Source organism: Dunckerocampus dactyliophorus, chromosome 2 (genome assembly GCF_027744805.1).
Source record: "Dunckerocampus dactyliophorus isolate RoL2022-P2 chromosome 2, RoL_Ddac_1.1, whole genome shotgun sequence".
Classification (NCBI taxonomy): domain Eukaryota; kingdom Metazoa; phylum Chordata; class Actinopteri; order Syngnathiformes; family Syngnathidae; genus Dunckerocampus; species Dunckerocampus dactyliophorus.
In genome coordinates this window covers 23,467,754-23,484,641 of record NC_072820.1, presented here as the reverse complement: position 1 = coordinate 23,484,641, position 16,888 = coordinate 23,467,754, and the positions used below count along the sequence as shown (strand labels likewise).

Below are 16,888 nucleotides of genomic sequence, written 5' to 3'. Positions count from 1 at the left end.
AACCTGCAATAAAAGCCTTATTGTTCCAGCGGTCAAGTCTGGTGCGTGTTTGTCTCACCGAACATGAGAGTAACATTATTGACCCCTAGTGACCAGTGTAGAATACTACATATAATCATAACATCTTTGAATGTGTCTTCTGAAGGCCTTGTATTTTAGTTCATTTATCCATTTTTATGCTTAAATACATGCAATTTGCTTAAATATGCATACTTTTTAACTATGAATGGGCCGTATTCAACCACGAAACAACATGGCAACATGTATTAATATATTTTGATAAACCGTGATAGAGCGAAGCTGAGAAACTCATCGTGTGAAGCGGTGAGGGACAAGGCGAGGCAAGTTCATTTATAGAGCACAATTCATACACAAGGTAATTCAAAGTGCTTTACAGGAAAGAAGGGTAAAATCACTTAATCAAATCAATCCATCAAAACATAAAATCATTCTAAAAACATTACATAAAGTTCCATAAATAATTCCATAAAACACAAAAGGTTAAAAATGAAGAGTGCAGATAAAATATTTTCAGTTTTCGTATGCACAGTTTAATAAAAGTGTTTTCATCTTGGATTTGAAAATTGCCAAAGTTGAGGATTGTCGCACATCTTCTGGAAGATTGTTCCAGATTTTGGCAACATAAAACTGAAACGCAGCCTCACCGTGTTTAGTCCTGACTCTGGGCACCCGCAGGTGACCACTCCCTGAGCTTCTCAGAGCTCAAGATGGTTTATGTGGCTCTAACATGTCAGGGATGTACTGGCGCAAGACCATGAAAAGACTTGTACACAAGAAGAGCTGTTTTAAAGTCTATTCTCTGATTGACAAGAAGCCAGTTCAGAGACCTGAGTACTGGGCTAATGTACTCATATTTCGTGGTTCTAGTCAGTACTCGAGCAGCACCATTCTATATGTACTGCAGCTGTTTTACTGCTAGTTTAGAGAGCCCGGTGAGAAGGCCGTTACAGTAGTCTAGACTGCTGGAGACAAACGCATGAATTAGTCTCTCTCAATCTGGTTTAGACACTATTCCCTTGATTTTGTCAATGTTTTTAGGTGGTAAAAACCTGATGATGTTATTGATTTAATGTAGCTGTTAAAATTCAGATCTGAGTAAATTATTACCCCGAGATTTCTAACCTCTGCGATTGGCTGGCGACCAGTCCAGGGTGTACCCCGCCTGTCGCCCGAAGTCATCTGGGATAGGTTCCAGGCCCCCAATGAGGAGAAGCGGCATAGAAAATGTATGAATGGATGGATTTCTAACTTGATGATTAGGTTTTAGAGAAAGAGTCTCAAGGTGACTGATAACACTTCTCTTTGTTTCTGTGGGCAAAGACAATGATTTTAGTTTTTTCTGAGTTTAGCTGGAGAAAGTTGTTTTACATCCACACACTGATCTGTTTTATGCAGTGACAAAGTAAATCTGCAGGACCATGTTCACCAGCCGTCAGTGACACGTAGATTTGAGTATCGTCTGCATAGTTGTGGTAGGACACATTGCAGCTGCGTATTAGTTGGCCGAAAGGAGGCATGTACAGATTGAACAATAGGGGTCCAAGGATTGACCCCTGGGGAACCCTACAGGTCATAGCCATTTGCTCTGAGACACAGTTACCAATTCCAACAAAGTACTTCCTGTCCTCCAGATAGGACTTGAACCAATTTAGAGCAGTACCAGAGATTCCGACCGAGTTTTCTAACCTCTGTAATAGGATCACATGGTCAACTGTGTCTGTAATAGGATCACATGGTCAAAGGCAGCTCTCAGGTCCAGCAGAACTAAAAGTGAGACTTTGCCTGCATCTGTGTTCAGACAGATATAATTTGTCACATTGATCAGAGCTGGGTCAGTGCTGTGGTGGGGCCAAAAGCCTGATTGCAAAGTATCAAACACATTGTTAGAGAGGAGAAAGTCAGGAAGCTGTTCGTATACAACATTTTTAAAGATGTTTTCCAAGAATGGCAGGTTTGATATGGGCCGATAGGTGTTCAGTCCTGTGGCATCAAGACGGCTCTTCTTCAGGCGAGGCTTAATGACAGCAGTTTTTAGGGCCTTTGGAAATGTTCCAGTCTGAAGTGACATGTTAACTAGATGAGTGAGTTGTGGTGGAAAACTGCTCAGCACAAACTTTAGAAATCTAGTGGACAACACATCAAGGCAACACGTTGAGATGCAGATGATCTCTCCGACTGTTTCGTCAGTGACAGGTATGAAATGTGTCATCTCAAGATATCTAGTTGGCTGCAGAAAAGTTATTGGTGTTGTGGAAATGACTAAATTTTTATACCTTGAACTTTGTCGTGAAATAATGCTGCAAACTCACTGCACATCGATGTAGAAATGAGTTAAGGGCAGTGAAACTGGAGGGTTTGTAAATGTGTTCAATGTAGCAAACAGTACACAAGAGTTGTTACTACAGTTGGTGATGATTTCAAAAAAATAATTTCCCCTTGTTCTACGCAAGGTTTGGTTGAAAACACATAGCTTTTCTTTGTAAACCTCATAATGAGCCTGGAGCTGACTTGCGGCATTTCACTCCCTTCACTCCCTTTTCTGTGACTCTTCTTTTCTCCATGGTGCCTTTTGCTTACTTTTAACCATTCTAACCTTGACAGGAGCAATGGTATCCAAAACATCAACAACACTTGATGTATAAGAGCTCAACTGTCATGCTGTAATACTCAATTGAGAACCGTAATAACAAAAACTGAGGTAGCACCGTATTTCCTGTTTATACAACATGTCACCACAGTGACTTTGTGAATATAATATTCCAAAAGCAAGTACAAGTTCAAGCGTAAATACTGTATAAGCCAGTGTGTTGTAATGAATATTCATCCCATTTGGATGTTGCTGAGGTTGCATTAGTGTGATCCAGCAAATGTTTTTTCTCCTGGCAGGACCAAGCATATAGCGTCAAAGTAAACTATGACCTTCTAACTTGTATTATGATGATCAAACTGCTCTTCCAGTATTTCCATAACACATTTCAACTGAAAGAGGCATTCACGACATACTTACAATGAATTGCCATTGACAGGGTGAGGGGGGGATCCATCAAAGCAGCAATGATTTGCTGTCTCAGTGAGATAAATGTGACACCAAATAAAACTCAAGCTTATGTTACCTCGTGACAAAAGCTTTAAAAATCCCCAACCAAGACACAGTTTGATTTAAGTTGAGAAGATCCTTCTGGAACAATGGGAGACGACAAAAAGTGCTGGCAGTATATTCACTTTGACAACAAAGAGGGATGTTTTTATGACTGCAGCTTCATCACGAGGCTAATGTGCTGACATTACACAGTGAACATTTGACTGCACAATGTAAATATTACTGATAAAACGATACAAAACACATGTTTTCTCTTTACAGTCGTCACTTCACTCTACCGCGTTTTTTTCAAAAAAATATATTAATTTTGTGGTTGAATACAGCCTCTTCTTAATGAAAAAAAATCTGCATATTGAAATTGTTTAAAAATTAAGCATTTTTTACCAACAAAACGGCTAAATGAACTAAAATACAAATACAGTCAAACCTGTCTTAACGGCCACCTTTATAGAACGGCCACCTGCCTATAGCAGCCACTGAAAAATCCCCCGCAGCAAATTTACATGTTATAGACCCTGTGTATAGCAGTCACCTGTCCAACGCAGCCAGCGGCCACCCATTTTGTCTCCCTTGGTCAATATCTCACCGCATATAGCGGCCAAATTACCAACTCAAGTAGAAGCTTCATGCATGAAAAAGTTTAGTTTTTCAATCAATGAAGCCGTCGTGTGTAGACTTTAATTACTGAGTCCTAGCTCAGTCACAATCATTTACAAGATCCACACAAACTGTCAGTTGTTCCACATAAAAAAGCCGTCTTCTTTTGAGCTTGCTATTTCCTGGTCAAACATGTAACTTTAAGAGCATTTGCACCAAAACATTACCGCAAATTAGGCTGGGAATAGGACATGCTCCCAGCGACGCTACAATAAAAAAAAACATACGCTAGCATGCATGCGGCAGCGGGAGCAAAACTGAGTTCGGTTGTACTTAATTGAAGTATTTTAGAATGTACTCACGTTATTTTTCATCAATCCTCATCCACAAATCCATCAAAGTCCTCATCTTCTGTATTCGACACAAAAAAGCCATCTTCTTTTCCGTTCGCTACTAGTCTGTTAACTTGTCAGTGTTATTCAGCTCCGAAGCAAAGAAGGAAACTTCTCCTGTTGCTTCTGCCAACTTTATTTACTGAATGCGGCCACCAGACAGCAGCTCAGAACACACACACATCTCTCAGCATCGTCTCTCCTTCCTGCTTGCCCACAAGGCAAAGGTTTAACAAGCCCCACTACATAGCTGTCCAGCCAATGCCTGTAAGAAATGACACAGTTTATTTCCTGGTGTGCACTGGTCAATAGTGTAATGCCGCTTGTTGTGGGGAAGGAGAGACTCACGTCGCCGATGCACTTTAATGGCTTTATTAACAGAGGAGAACACTGCAGGACTTTACATCCACGCCAACATAAACACACTTCCCAACTCTTTCGAAACTCACAGCTAGCACTGAGTCTAGCTCTCCTGCTCGGGACTCCCACCGTCACTTCCCGTCGAACTAAAGCTGTAATGACACTCTGCCGTATAAAAAGTAAAATATTAAAAACAAGCGTAAGACATTACTAGCACAGCTTTGTTCTGTGGGCCGTGGATATATTCTATCAGTTATTATTAAGCCTCTAGCTTCCTTTTAGTAAGTAAAAACCTTGGCTATGATTGCACTACATTGTCATGTAGACCTACAAAGTACACTTGGAAGAACAAGAGGTGAATAAATGTATTGCAACTGATGTGAAACTGATGAGGGGTAGGATTAAATAAGTTTTGCTTCTTCCTACTCCTTTTTGGACATGCAAAATTGTGAATTGTACTATGTCATGTGCTACTGTTTGACTCATGCATGTTCAGGATTAAAACCATGAACCATGAACCATGATAATAACAAGCCTAGTAGTGCTGTACAACTTTTATCCGCAGTCCGCAGTGCCCTCTATTGGTCAACATTATTATAATTTGTTTCCCCTTTTTCTTCTTTTTTTTCCTCTACTGGTCAACATTCAAACTGGACGCCAACCTGACTATAGAGGCCACCTGTCTATAGCGGCCACTTTTGCAGACTCCCTCTAGTGGCCGCTATAGACAAGTTTGACTGTATAAGGCAATCAGGAGGACAGACACATTGTGATACGTAGTATTCTACAATGGTCACTAGGTGTCAGTAATGTTTCTGTAATGTTCGGTCAGAGACGCAAGCACCAGGCTTGATCACCGGAACAACAGGCTTCCATTGCAGGTTTGAATTATCCTGCATCAAATAAAATAAGTCCTAATAAAAACACAGGCTATTTTTGCATCTGTTGCCCACTCAAAGCTGAAACTCATCTCTGAAATGTGACTGTGACATCTGAATGTGACTATAGGGATGTTATTTCATGTCGAGAGGGCTGTAATAAGAATTTCGGCCCAGTCATCTTTGCAGAATGTATGTCACACTGGAGGGTTTTCGAGGGCCTTTTTAAGGTCATGCCACAGCATCTCAAAAGGATTCAGCAATCACTTTTTCACACAGCCATGTTGGTTTAGATTTTTTTTCCCTTAATAATTAAAAGTTTCATTTAAAAACTGCTGTTCAGTTGTGTTGTCATTGACTAATATTTAATTTTGCTTGATCATCTGAAACATCTCTGTGACAAATAATAAGAAATCAGGAAGGGGCCAAGCACTTTTGCACACCACTGTATATTGGATCATTTTAATTCATATTTATTCATGTTACTTTATCAACAGTAGAATTTTCAGGGTTTAGTGCGGCAATATAGGCTGAGTTATATGATGTCACCTAAACAGGAAATAACAAATTAAATAATCATAAAAACATGAGGAAATTACACAAACTGCAACATAATATATAAAATGCTACTTTTCCTGTATGCATGTCAACCCATGGCAAGAATTTTCTAATATAATTTAAAATCACTTATTTTTATAGTATAGTAGAGTATATGTATGCGTTCATGTATGCAGGGGTGTGGGGCAGTTACTGAAAATACTGAAAAAAAACATCAGTGAAGTCAAATTTGATATATAAATAAATATTATGAATCTTAATGAAGCAGGCCTTAAATCCCAACGCACGTGTTACCACACACGGGCTCAGCATGGCCAGCACGTAGAGGAAGTAGAGGGGATGGAAGTGTGTCATACTTATAGAGCAAGTGATTTGTGAGACCCACCGCTTGTCGCTCGCCCTTCGTTGGTAGCTTTTAGATCGTGAGACGATCGCTGTCGTACGTTTCACTCACTGGGAACATGTGGGCATCATACGAGGCTCGTGCAGCCCACTCACTTCGATTGTAAGATGGGCGTACTGGCTTCCAACGGCACCTACGGCTATCGTGACTGGGAGAACCAGAGTGTACTATGGGAAGAGGCGCCCACCGTGGGCGGGCAAGGCGCATTAATGTCAGATATACTATGTGAGCAGCTGCCGTGCGTCCACTAAGGTCAGGAGAACCAGAGTGTTGGCCAGGAGAAGCCGCCCGCCATGGCCCGGCAAGGTGCATTAATGCCGGATACGCTATGTGAGCAGCCGCCGTGTGTCAACGGAGGTCGGGAGAACCAGAGTGTACTGGAGGAGTCGCCCGCCACAGGAGGAGCCGCTGCCGTGGCCAGGCAATGTACACAATGTACTTTTTTAAACTTGCGACACATGTAAGGTTCACACACTCCTCCTCTGCCTTGCCCTTGTGACCTGGCTGCATGCAAGGTTTTCCTGTGTGCACGCAGATTGTGTGCATCCCAATTTTCTTCCTACGAGCTTTGAAAATTGGGTTTGAAAATCCGTGCGGGCCACGTGCGTGTCTCTTGCGATTTTCCCCATTTTTGTACGTAGCCGGCACGTAGGAGCATGTACGTCAGGATGTAAGGCCAATTTAAGGAAAACTCAGTGATATACACTAAAATGAATCAGTGCTCTTACTAAATAACTTTGTCTCTGGAATTGTGACAATTGTTACACTGTCCATGAATTCATAATTGATCTAGCTTGTCCTGACAGGACTGCAGAGAGCTGGAGCCTATCCCAGCAGTCATTGAGTGACAGTCCTTCTATAACATTCCATAAATTTGACATCTTACCAGGGAAGCAAAGGTTGAACAGAGTCACTGTTTCAACACTTTACAACTTTAAACTTTACAATTTAGCCTGTGAGAAGAAGCCAGTGCTTCCAGAGCGCACCCACGCATGCACACAGTGAAGCCTGGCACACTTCAAACAGAAAGGACTCTGCCAGGTGACGGCCTCCAACACAAAAACTATGATTCAAGGCGCTGACAGTCCTGTACTTGTTAGAGAATAGCAAAAAAATAAATTCATTAAAGCAAGCATTTCCTGAGGGTGTTAATTAACGGGGAGATGACTCTAAAACTTGTAGACAGTTAACACCAAATTACCATCACCATGTCATCAATTTAACAGTGCATGGAATCTGTGGCTTGTGTGGTGAGATTTTTCAAGCTTACACAGCAGACAATTCACTTGGTAGTACACACCTGGTATCTATTTATGACCAGGTGTGAACATGAAAATGAGATCAGAAAAATAAATAACATAAATTAAAAATGAAAAAAGAAAATGAGGTAAGAATTGAAATGCAACTCAAACCTTGTTCGTACGTAGATGTAAATCTGCTATGTGTCCGATCTACTGAAGTCTGAATGCTGAGGTTACATATTTCCAACCTCTACGTCATCAAAAGGCGTGTTTTGCCATGCAGGACTTGGACAAAAGTACTCAGAGATGTAGACAAAAGTTCTTCATGTCGTCCAAAAATTATTTAAAGGTGCCAGTGAAGTGGCTCGCGTCACCCGCCACTCCTTGCTCCGACATCCACACGCATGATTCTCAGAACAGATATCAAAGCATGTTCTCCATGAACTGCTGAAGCCAAAGTCTTGCCCTCTTCCTTCTTAATCTCGTACGCGGAATCATTTGGTTCAGAAAATGTTGACTCCTGTTGCACAAAATCTATGAAATTGCCACAAATTTACCAAAGAGGGCACAAATTGAGGCAATGTTTACTTCCGTATACACACGACAATGCATGTGACTTTGTGCTTTTGCGCATGCACGTCACTTCTCGGAAACATTGTGTTCACATTGATAAGTTGCATTTTTTGGTAATGTGAACGACCACATACAAGATTGGATGTTAACAAAAAAATCTGAATTGGGCATTATACCCTGCAGTATGAACGTAGCCCCTCTATTGTACAGGGTCAGGCAAAATGATCTGACAGATTTGTAGATTAAATAAAAGGCAAATAAAGTAAAGAAACAAGAAAGTGTTTTTATTTTCGAAAAGTACATATAATGCCATTCTGTTTCATTATGTTTTAAAAATTAAATCAGTCAAATGGGATCCATTATTGTCCTTATTGAACCTCTAGTATCAGAAAACATTGGAATGATTTTCATTGTGAAAAAATGGTTCAATGCTAATGGCCATTTAAAAATAGCATCACAAATCCTGTTTACGGTGACACCTTTGGTGTTAAAGGGTTTTAATAAAAAAGTTGGGCGGGCCGGTTAAAAAGCTTGCTCCACACTGTCAAGGGAAATCTGCTGCTAGCTCCAAAATGGATGACAGAAGAGAGAGGTTATTTGAGAATGATAGGTACAATAAAAATAAAAAAAAAACTTTATGTAAGGAGACAAATCAGTACAACCTGAACATACGGCTTTTAGAGAAAATGTATGCTATTCATGCTAAATGTTCATATAGGTAACCACAAATGCGAAGGGAGAGGTGATGTCCTTCTCCTGGGAGGGACAGAGACTGCTAGCTCCAAAATAGATGAGAGAAGAGAGAGGTTATTTGAGAATGAGAGGTACAATAAAAAAAACAAACTTGCATGTAAAGGCCCTGTCACACCTTTATGATTTAGCCAGCATGCGCCAACGTATGAAAAATGTGGCCAATACGCTGGTGTACTTTGAATAAGTTATGGGTAAGTTTTGTATAAGTTATGAGCACGCTGAAGCACGGAGGCCTCTAGCTTCGGGCAGATAGTCATAGCAAGTCAGTGGTGTTAATGTGTATCTTAGCAGTATGTAGGTTAGTGAATAATTGTAACTAATCAGTCAAATCAAATGGAATAATGGACACAAAACATTTTATATGTGCAATAACAAACTATATTTTCTTGACATACACAATAAATACAAATTTACAACTAGGTAGAAGAGAATATGACTTCTAGCTTGGATGTGAACAAGCTGACTGATGAGTGACATTTGCACAAGACGTTTCATGTAAAGGAATGATTAGGCCAGAATTGCATTTGCTATCTAGGTTTGCCTCCAAAATGAAGTGTTGTGTTCTATTATTTGTAGTAGTAGTATACATAGATACCTCCACCATTGAGTGACTCTTCTTTATGTAAACAGATGACTCAGCAAGACATGACTCATAGAGGCAATACTTTAAAGTAAAGGATGATGAAATCTATCACGGCAAATAATGCATATGCATATATAATGTGAATAATGCAATACAAATGTGCGCAATGTGTAATGTTAAAGCACAGCTCAGTATGCTGAGCGGTTACAAGCACATCCTATAAACTTAAAAGAGGAGTGATGTCAACCCAGTGGTGTTGCGATGATGACAATGCTTCCTCAACTTAATCACCTTTCTTCTCAAACACTGTGACTTACAACCAAACCACAAGGATAACTGTTACAGAAATACTGTAATCCCTTGTTTATAGCAGTTAGTTGGTTCCAGATCTAACCGTGATAAATTAATTTCCATGCAGTAGGATTCCTTATATATAAGTGGAATGTTTTCGTAGTTAAGCAAAGAAAACCTGTTTGCAATCTTCTAAATACCGCAAATTCCAGTGTATAAGCCGTATCAGGTGTGTAAGCCACACCCACTAAATTTAGAGGAAAAAACAGATTTGTACATACATAAGCCGACGCACGTGTCCATGTCATGTTACGTTAATTGGTGACTCTGCAATTGACTGGCGACCAGTCCAGGGTGTACCCAGCCTCTCCCCCCAAGTCAGCTGGAATAGGCTCCAGCATACCCCCGCGACCCTAGTGAGGATAAGCGACATCGAAAATTGATGGATGAATGGGTGTCCACGTTGTAAAATGGCAATATTGTGGCACGCACGAGGACCAAGCAGCTCTCTATTTGACAGGAGCCAATCATGAACTATCAATGCACACACAGCAAGCTTGTCAACCCATTGGAAATCGCAGGAGGTCATTATATATAACGTCATAACAGTCTGACTCACGGTGTCATCTTACTAAAAACTTTACTAACATTTACTAACATCAGTAAATTCATCACACGGCAACTTAGGTGATGACCTCAGACAGGACCCAAGATCAGGTAAAAAGTATTTTACTTACTTGCAATGCAGAAATCTATCTATCCATCTATCTATCTATCTATGCACCAACAGAGAACAGACGCCAACTAAATAATGACAACCTAAATGAGCTGAAAATGTGTGAAATCAAGAAACGTAAGTGGCAGAAAACAGAACAGAGGAAAACGGAAGCAATACAAAGTAAAGGCATGAAAACGTAACTAATGCATAAAGGAGAAAAACTGACACGCCAGAAGAAGTACAGAGCGTGACAGTACCCAGACGTCCCGAAGTCCAGAGTTAAAAAGGGGGTCCGGGACCATATGTCCAGCGAAGCCAATAGGATCCTTCTGGGGGACGGCAGGCCGGGCAAAACCAGCAGGATCCTTCCGGGGAGGGCCCGTACGGCAGGCCCAGCAAAGCCAGGAGTCCCCTCTGGGGGACGGCCAGGACAAAATGCCTTGCGGAGCCAGCAGGACCTATCTGGGGGATGGCCAGGACAATATGCCCGGGGACGGCAGGCCCAGCGAAGCTAATATGATCTTTCTGGGAGACGGCAAGCACAGCAAACCAGCAGGATTCTTCCGGGGGACGGCCAGGATGGTAGGCCCAGAAAGCAGCTGGGACGATAGGCTCAGCGAAGCCAGCAAGACCCTTCTGGGGTATGGCCGGGACGGCAGGACCTGCGAAGTCAGCAGAACCCCTCCGGGGAATGGCCGGAACGGCGTGTGTGGCAGAGCTGTCAGGACACTCCGGGAGGAGGAGTCCAGGGGACGGCCCCTACAGTGAATTGTTTCCGCACTAATTGATTCCACGAAGTAGGATTCACGATGAATAAATTGAATATTTTCATTGAGCATAGAAAACCTGTTGACCTACATTTTTTGTACATTATTAGAGCCATATAGATATGAAATAACACCCTTATAGTCACCTTTATATTTGTGTTACCTAATATACAATAGTTGACATGATAAGCTATAATAACTTAATAACTATAATAACTAAGGTTAGCATTGGGAAGGTTCATTTTTGTTGTAGCATCTCGAACAAAATGTGGCTCGATCGCTTGGCATCGACATGAGTATCCTCCATCCTCACTATGACTATCTTTGTTTACGCCACATTGTGTAACCTCTTATGTGCAGGCTATAGGATCTCTACAGCGATATAAGAGATGGCCACCGCTTTAAGCATGAGCAAGCTACCGAGCTGTATTTATTTATTCAAGGTTTTAAAAGAGCCACAGGATGCTTCCTAGTAGGATCAAACACAGAGACAAGCCAAAGTAAAGCCCTCCACAATTACAGTGAGAAAATGCGGTAGTATAGCACATAGCTTGTGGTGGAATGCTGGTGTGAGATTGCAGATATTTTCCTCTCTCTGTGAAAAGGCGACATCAGTGGGAGCGAGTGACTCACCGCGAGTGTTGCTGGAGAGACGTTTGCGCTGGCTGGTGGAGGTGTTGTGGGGAAGCAAGGTGTTCTGCTGGTGGTTACTGTCAATCGGACTCGTGGCAATGATGTTGTCTTTGTATTTGTTCATCAGGGCCAACTTGGTGTTGTCAATCACTGCAGAGGAGAAATAACAAATGCTAGAAAACAAGGATACACAAAATACCATCATCAATCAATATATAGTATATACGCTTCATGAAACTGTCAAGCGCACTGCGGAACTTGAGCGTTAAATTCTGCCTCCGGACAGTCTGCTTTTTAAATTCAGTACGGCTGCAAAATAACCCGCCATGAAGCCAAAAAAAGTTGCAAATTGTAGTATACTGCCGTGGGGTTGCGGTGTCACAATAGTTGTGCCGCAAAGCCTTGTCTCGTGCATGCGTGTGATCGCATTAGTTAGTGTCAGCAAAGCTGTGTGAGCACACAGTCATCGTCCGTGCATTCTTGGATATACAGTAACACAAGCGCCAGCACTTTGACAAATAAGGTGGGAAACTACCGAATTCAAGAAAAAAGTTGAAGCAAAGTACAGAAGTGGCATCTGTGTGGCTGTTGCATGCCCTCCTCCCCCACCGCTCCTCGCCAAGAGTCTTTAATGAAGGTAAACGTGATGTTCAATGTCCATTTATCATTTTATTCCTTCATTTATATGCACCCATATCTTTCATCAAGAAAAGTTAGTCCTTTAGAGGTTTCTAACATCTGTCCACCTGACATGCATTATTCTCTACACTTTCAGGCACCGAATCAGAACATTTTACCTCCTTGTTCCCATCTTCAGTCCATCGTCTCTATGTATGTATCACCAGTTCTTTCATTATTCGGAACTTTAAAGTCAAGGTAGTTCTTTTCACATAATTTCTAGCTGAAGCTCACACCAAAAATGGTTTTAATTCCCCTGACATAGATTTTCAAAACGTCTACGTTTAAGAATACATCCAAAAGAACAGATATTTAAAAAAGTTTTTCTTTGCGTTTTGTCCTTTCGTCATGCAAATGCAAATGAAAATGTAGCTTTTTGTCATAAAACGCTGGCCATTGCAATTTTTTAAAAGTGCTGTTTCAGCGTTTGTGTATGAACGAATAAAACTGAACTTTTAAATGGACAAATGTCAAAAACAAGCTAACACTCAAGATCAGCATGTGTTACGAATTCCATAAAATCTTCATATTTACATCGCAAACATCACCTAGCATGAAGCTAACGTTAGCCACTCGGAAGGGTGCAATGCAAGTATGATTCCTCTAGCATTAAAATTCACCAAACATGAAGACCAAACAGTACAAAAATGAGTTAAACAACTTTGTTTCATATGATTGAAAGATGTATGTTAGTCCTTTGGTTGGTTTTACACTGGAATGATTTCCACCACACACAATGACTCCTTGCTTATGACAGAGTCTAACTTACTGTCACTTCTTTAGGGTGAATTTGATCTGATAAAGCAACTGTCCAATTTGACAGTTGGTGGGCTCTGGTTTCTATTGGCTGTAAACCTTGTAATGACATGTCACTTATTGAGATCAGACGTTGCTGCCTTGGTGGTAGCGCTGACAAGAATGCTGACATCAACATCAAAACAGTAAACTCTGTGGGGGTCCAACAAATATGAAAAACAACAGTGTGCGTTTTACTATCTTTTTACACTTGTGTGACAAATATGAATGATAACAACTGACACTGTGAAAGGTGCTGATGTGCCGCATTTTTCGCATTACGCCCTCGTCATTTACCACTGAAATTAAGGACTATTTAAAAAATCGAAGGCTGTTTTATTGTTTGATCATTGACATGTTGTACTTTACTTTATTTATCCCACAGCGGGGAAATTCACTACATTCAGATGTACAATCAATGATCCACTTACATTTACACTTGTATAACAGTTAAGAATGCCGATATGGTGCTTAAAAAAAATTACCTGCAGATGTTATACAGTGGAATCTTGGCGTCATTAATCCATTCCAGAAGGTCAGACTCTAAACAACACGTTCTCTAACTGAATCTATTTTTCTCATAATAAATAATGTAAATCCAAGTCATACTTTTTCAGAAAGCCAAAAATGTTCGTAATACGTAAAGGATCTGCTTTTCTTTTGATCACGGCTGCAAAATAACCTAAAATGGAGCCAAAGAAAGTTGCGAGTGCCATTGTTTTATTTTTGAAATAAAATAAGATCAGCAAAAAAAGTGCTGATCTCGTCAGTTCAAAGCAGTACAACAACAGATAAACTTCTGAAGACATTGCTCAAGATATATTAATTTTATCTTATTAATTTTGTGTGTGCGTCTGTGTGTGTGTGTGTGTGTGTGTGTGTGTGTGTGTGTGTGTGTGTGTGTGTGTGCATGTGAATAACTTTCTATCACTCTCCAGCAGTCTGGCACTCACAGAAATGTAAGCCACACCTTTGTTTGTCCTTAAAACTGATTGGACGTTAATAGATGCAATTCAATGACGCAGATTCTGTGAGAAAATGTTTTGTTTTGATGAAAATGAAATAGCAATGGTGAAGTTAGTTGAATACTTGGAATGGGGAAACATTTTACTCTCACTCACTGAAGATGTCAAGTATTTTCAAGTCGTCAGACTAAAGTCTGAGATGAGTCCTGAGTCATAAATGTCTAAGTTCAAGTCGAGTTGCAAGTCTTTGCTGATATTGTCAAGACAAATCCAAAGTCATTAAAATTGAGAGTCCACACCTCTCGTAAAAGTAACTTTAAACATTCATCTATCCCTTTAACTTGCCAGTTATTTGCATGTAAAATTATTTTTTCCATGCAAACCTATAATTGCAAAACTATAAAAATATATTTTGTGATAAAAACGTGTTTTGTGTTACCATTTTTGAGACTTGTGGTGTAACTGTGTTAGTTAGCAAAAACCATAGAGTCAACAAAGAACACAGTTGGACATTGTATTAATAACACGACAAGGCGTGTGCCATACTGTGCTAATCGGAAAATGTATGCAAACATTCACGTTAACCCAAAAAAACACCCTAACCAATGTTCCACCGTACTTTTATTTGTATTTCAATTATTTGTATGGTAAAAATTCTCAACATACAAAAAAGAGGTTGAGCAGTGATCTGGAATGTATTGTTAGACAAGAGTTGACCTAAAGTGGTGTATATATACAGTACGTGCACAGCCGAGATGGACACAGATAAATCATAATAAATGGGAAATATCGGTATCAGGCTGCTAATAAGAAAATAAATCTCATGTTTCAATAATTTCCAATGAATATATGTTCTTTGTTCAATTTAAAGTACATCCGTAAGTCAAGTTAAGACCACATGTAGCATAAACAATGTAACATATACGTAACATGGCACATCTTTCACATCACAACATTAATAACATTTTTCAAAAATATAATTAATGTCGTCTCTGCTATATCCATCATCGTTTGACTTGAAATGGTCTTGGATTCTTATGGGTTAAGACAAAAGAAAGCCACTCACCAGGAGTGAGATCCATATTATTCTTGTCATTGCAGCCCTGCAGGGAGTCCAGGGTTCGGCTGACTTGACTGGCAAATTCCTCGCCTCCATTCATGCACTCTCGTTGCAGATGGTGGCGAAGGTCTGTGATGTCATACTCGTACCTGCAGATGTCATGACATTCAAGAGTGTTAAGTCATTGTGGATGACACAAATCACATTAAAATACCCTAAATATCTTAGTACGTGTGATCATGCGTTCCAGTCCGACTCGTACCCATCCAGAATTGGCGTCTCTCGGATGCTGAGAGTCCCGCTGGAATTTGGACCCTGACCCCGGGAGTTCCTCAAGCTCTCTCGGGCCTGGCCTCCCATCAGCACGGAGGGAATGTAATGGATCTCATTAGCTGCTTCGGCACTAGCACTCTTCTGAGGCTGAGGGATGCGGCGGCGCTTACACCAGCGTCGGCGAGTGTAAAGGATCAGGACCAGGCAAAGGATGGATAGCAGGAGGGCAATCATCCCACCCTGAGGGAGAAAGCGTTGTATTTAGAGACAAAAGAAGAAACACAGGAGTGAAGATACAAATCTGACAATATTAAGGATGCCCGTTTGGATATCCAACAAAATCCAAACAATCAAACCAAATGCCTACCTCAATCATGGTGCAACCAAAAATAAAACAAGTGGAACACACAATGTAACTGTATCACACATATTATGCGGATACTGAAAAGCACACACTAATATACATGCAAATACACATACCAAAGTTTACCCTAGGATTTTTCTTAAGCTGTGGTGGTGGGCTGCATGGGAGGGCGGACTGCCACCGCTGTGTTGCGCCGCTGCTGCGTCTTTTTTTGTTTTAAAATAACAAGTAGCATTTTTTTTTAACTTATTAACTTTTTTTCAGCAACTTGCAAAACATGAACCGAGAACATTGCAAAACTTTTAATTTAATGGCAAAGTTTACAAAGCACATCTCCACTCAGTGTGCTCATTTGTTATTAAATACAGGTGTCATGTTTGAATATAACACTTATACAAATACTAAGAGGTGAAGCAAATATTCTTTGTTGAACTACTCAACATCAGCTAGTGAGCTACTGCTGGCAAAGGACCTACTGTTGGAGGTCATACTGTTGTTTTTTTGGTTTTTTTTACTGTTTTTTTACTGTAGCTTTTACTGTTGCTTTTAAAAACACGCTAACTGGGGCGTATGCTAACCAAGGTTGCACTGTATTTTTATAGCATTATGTGACAAACTTCAAGAAGACGCCTTTGTCCGTACAATTATTCAAATGTACAGCTGTCGCTCGCCACATTGCGGTTAATATTTTGCAGCTTCACTCTATGACGTTTTTTCAAACGTATATTAATAAATCATACTGTTTTGTGGTTGAATACGGCCTATTATTAATTTCAAAATGCAGATTTCAGCAAAGTACCTATTTCTTTGCCTAAATTAAGCATTTTCAAGCATAAAAATAGTTAAATGAACTACAATACTTTTAAACGGCATTCAGAAGATGCA

General features: G+C 40.4%; 1 protein-coding gene across 4 annotated transcripts in view; it reads right to left on the bottom strand.

The window, feature by feature from the left end:
• The window catches only part of astn1 (astrotactin 1), a 368,837-nt gene that overhangs the window by 276,960 nt on the left and 74,989 nt on the right, over positions 1-16,888 (bottom strand). For all 4 annotated transcript variants that reach the window (XM_054764852.1, XM_054764861.1, XM_054764869.1 and 1 more), the window contains exons 3-5: positions 15,629-15,879; positions 15,373-15,515; positions 11,869-12,018 (exon numbers count right to left, since the gene is read on the bottom strand). In XM_054764852.1, the coding sequence (XP_054620827.1) occupies positions 11,869-12,018; positions 15,373-15,515; positions 15,629-15,879 (544 nt within the window). The remainder of the gene's footprint in view (positions 1-11,868; positions 12,019-15,372; positions 15,516-15,628; positions 15,880-16,888) is intronic.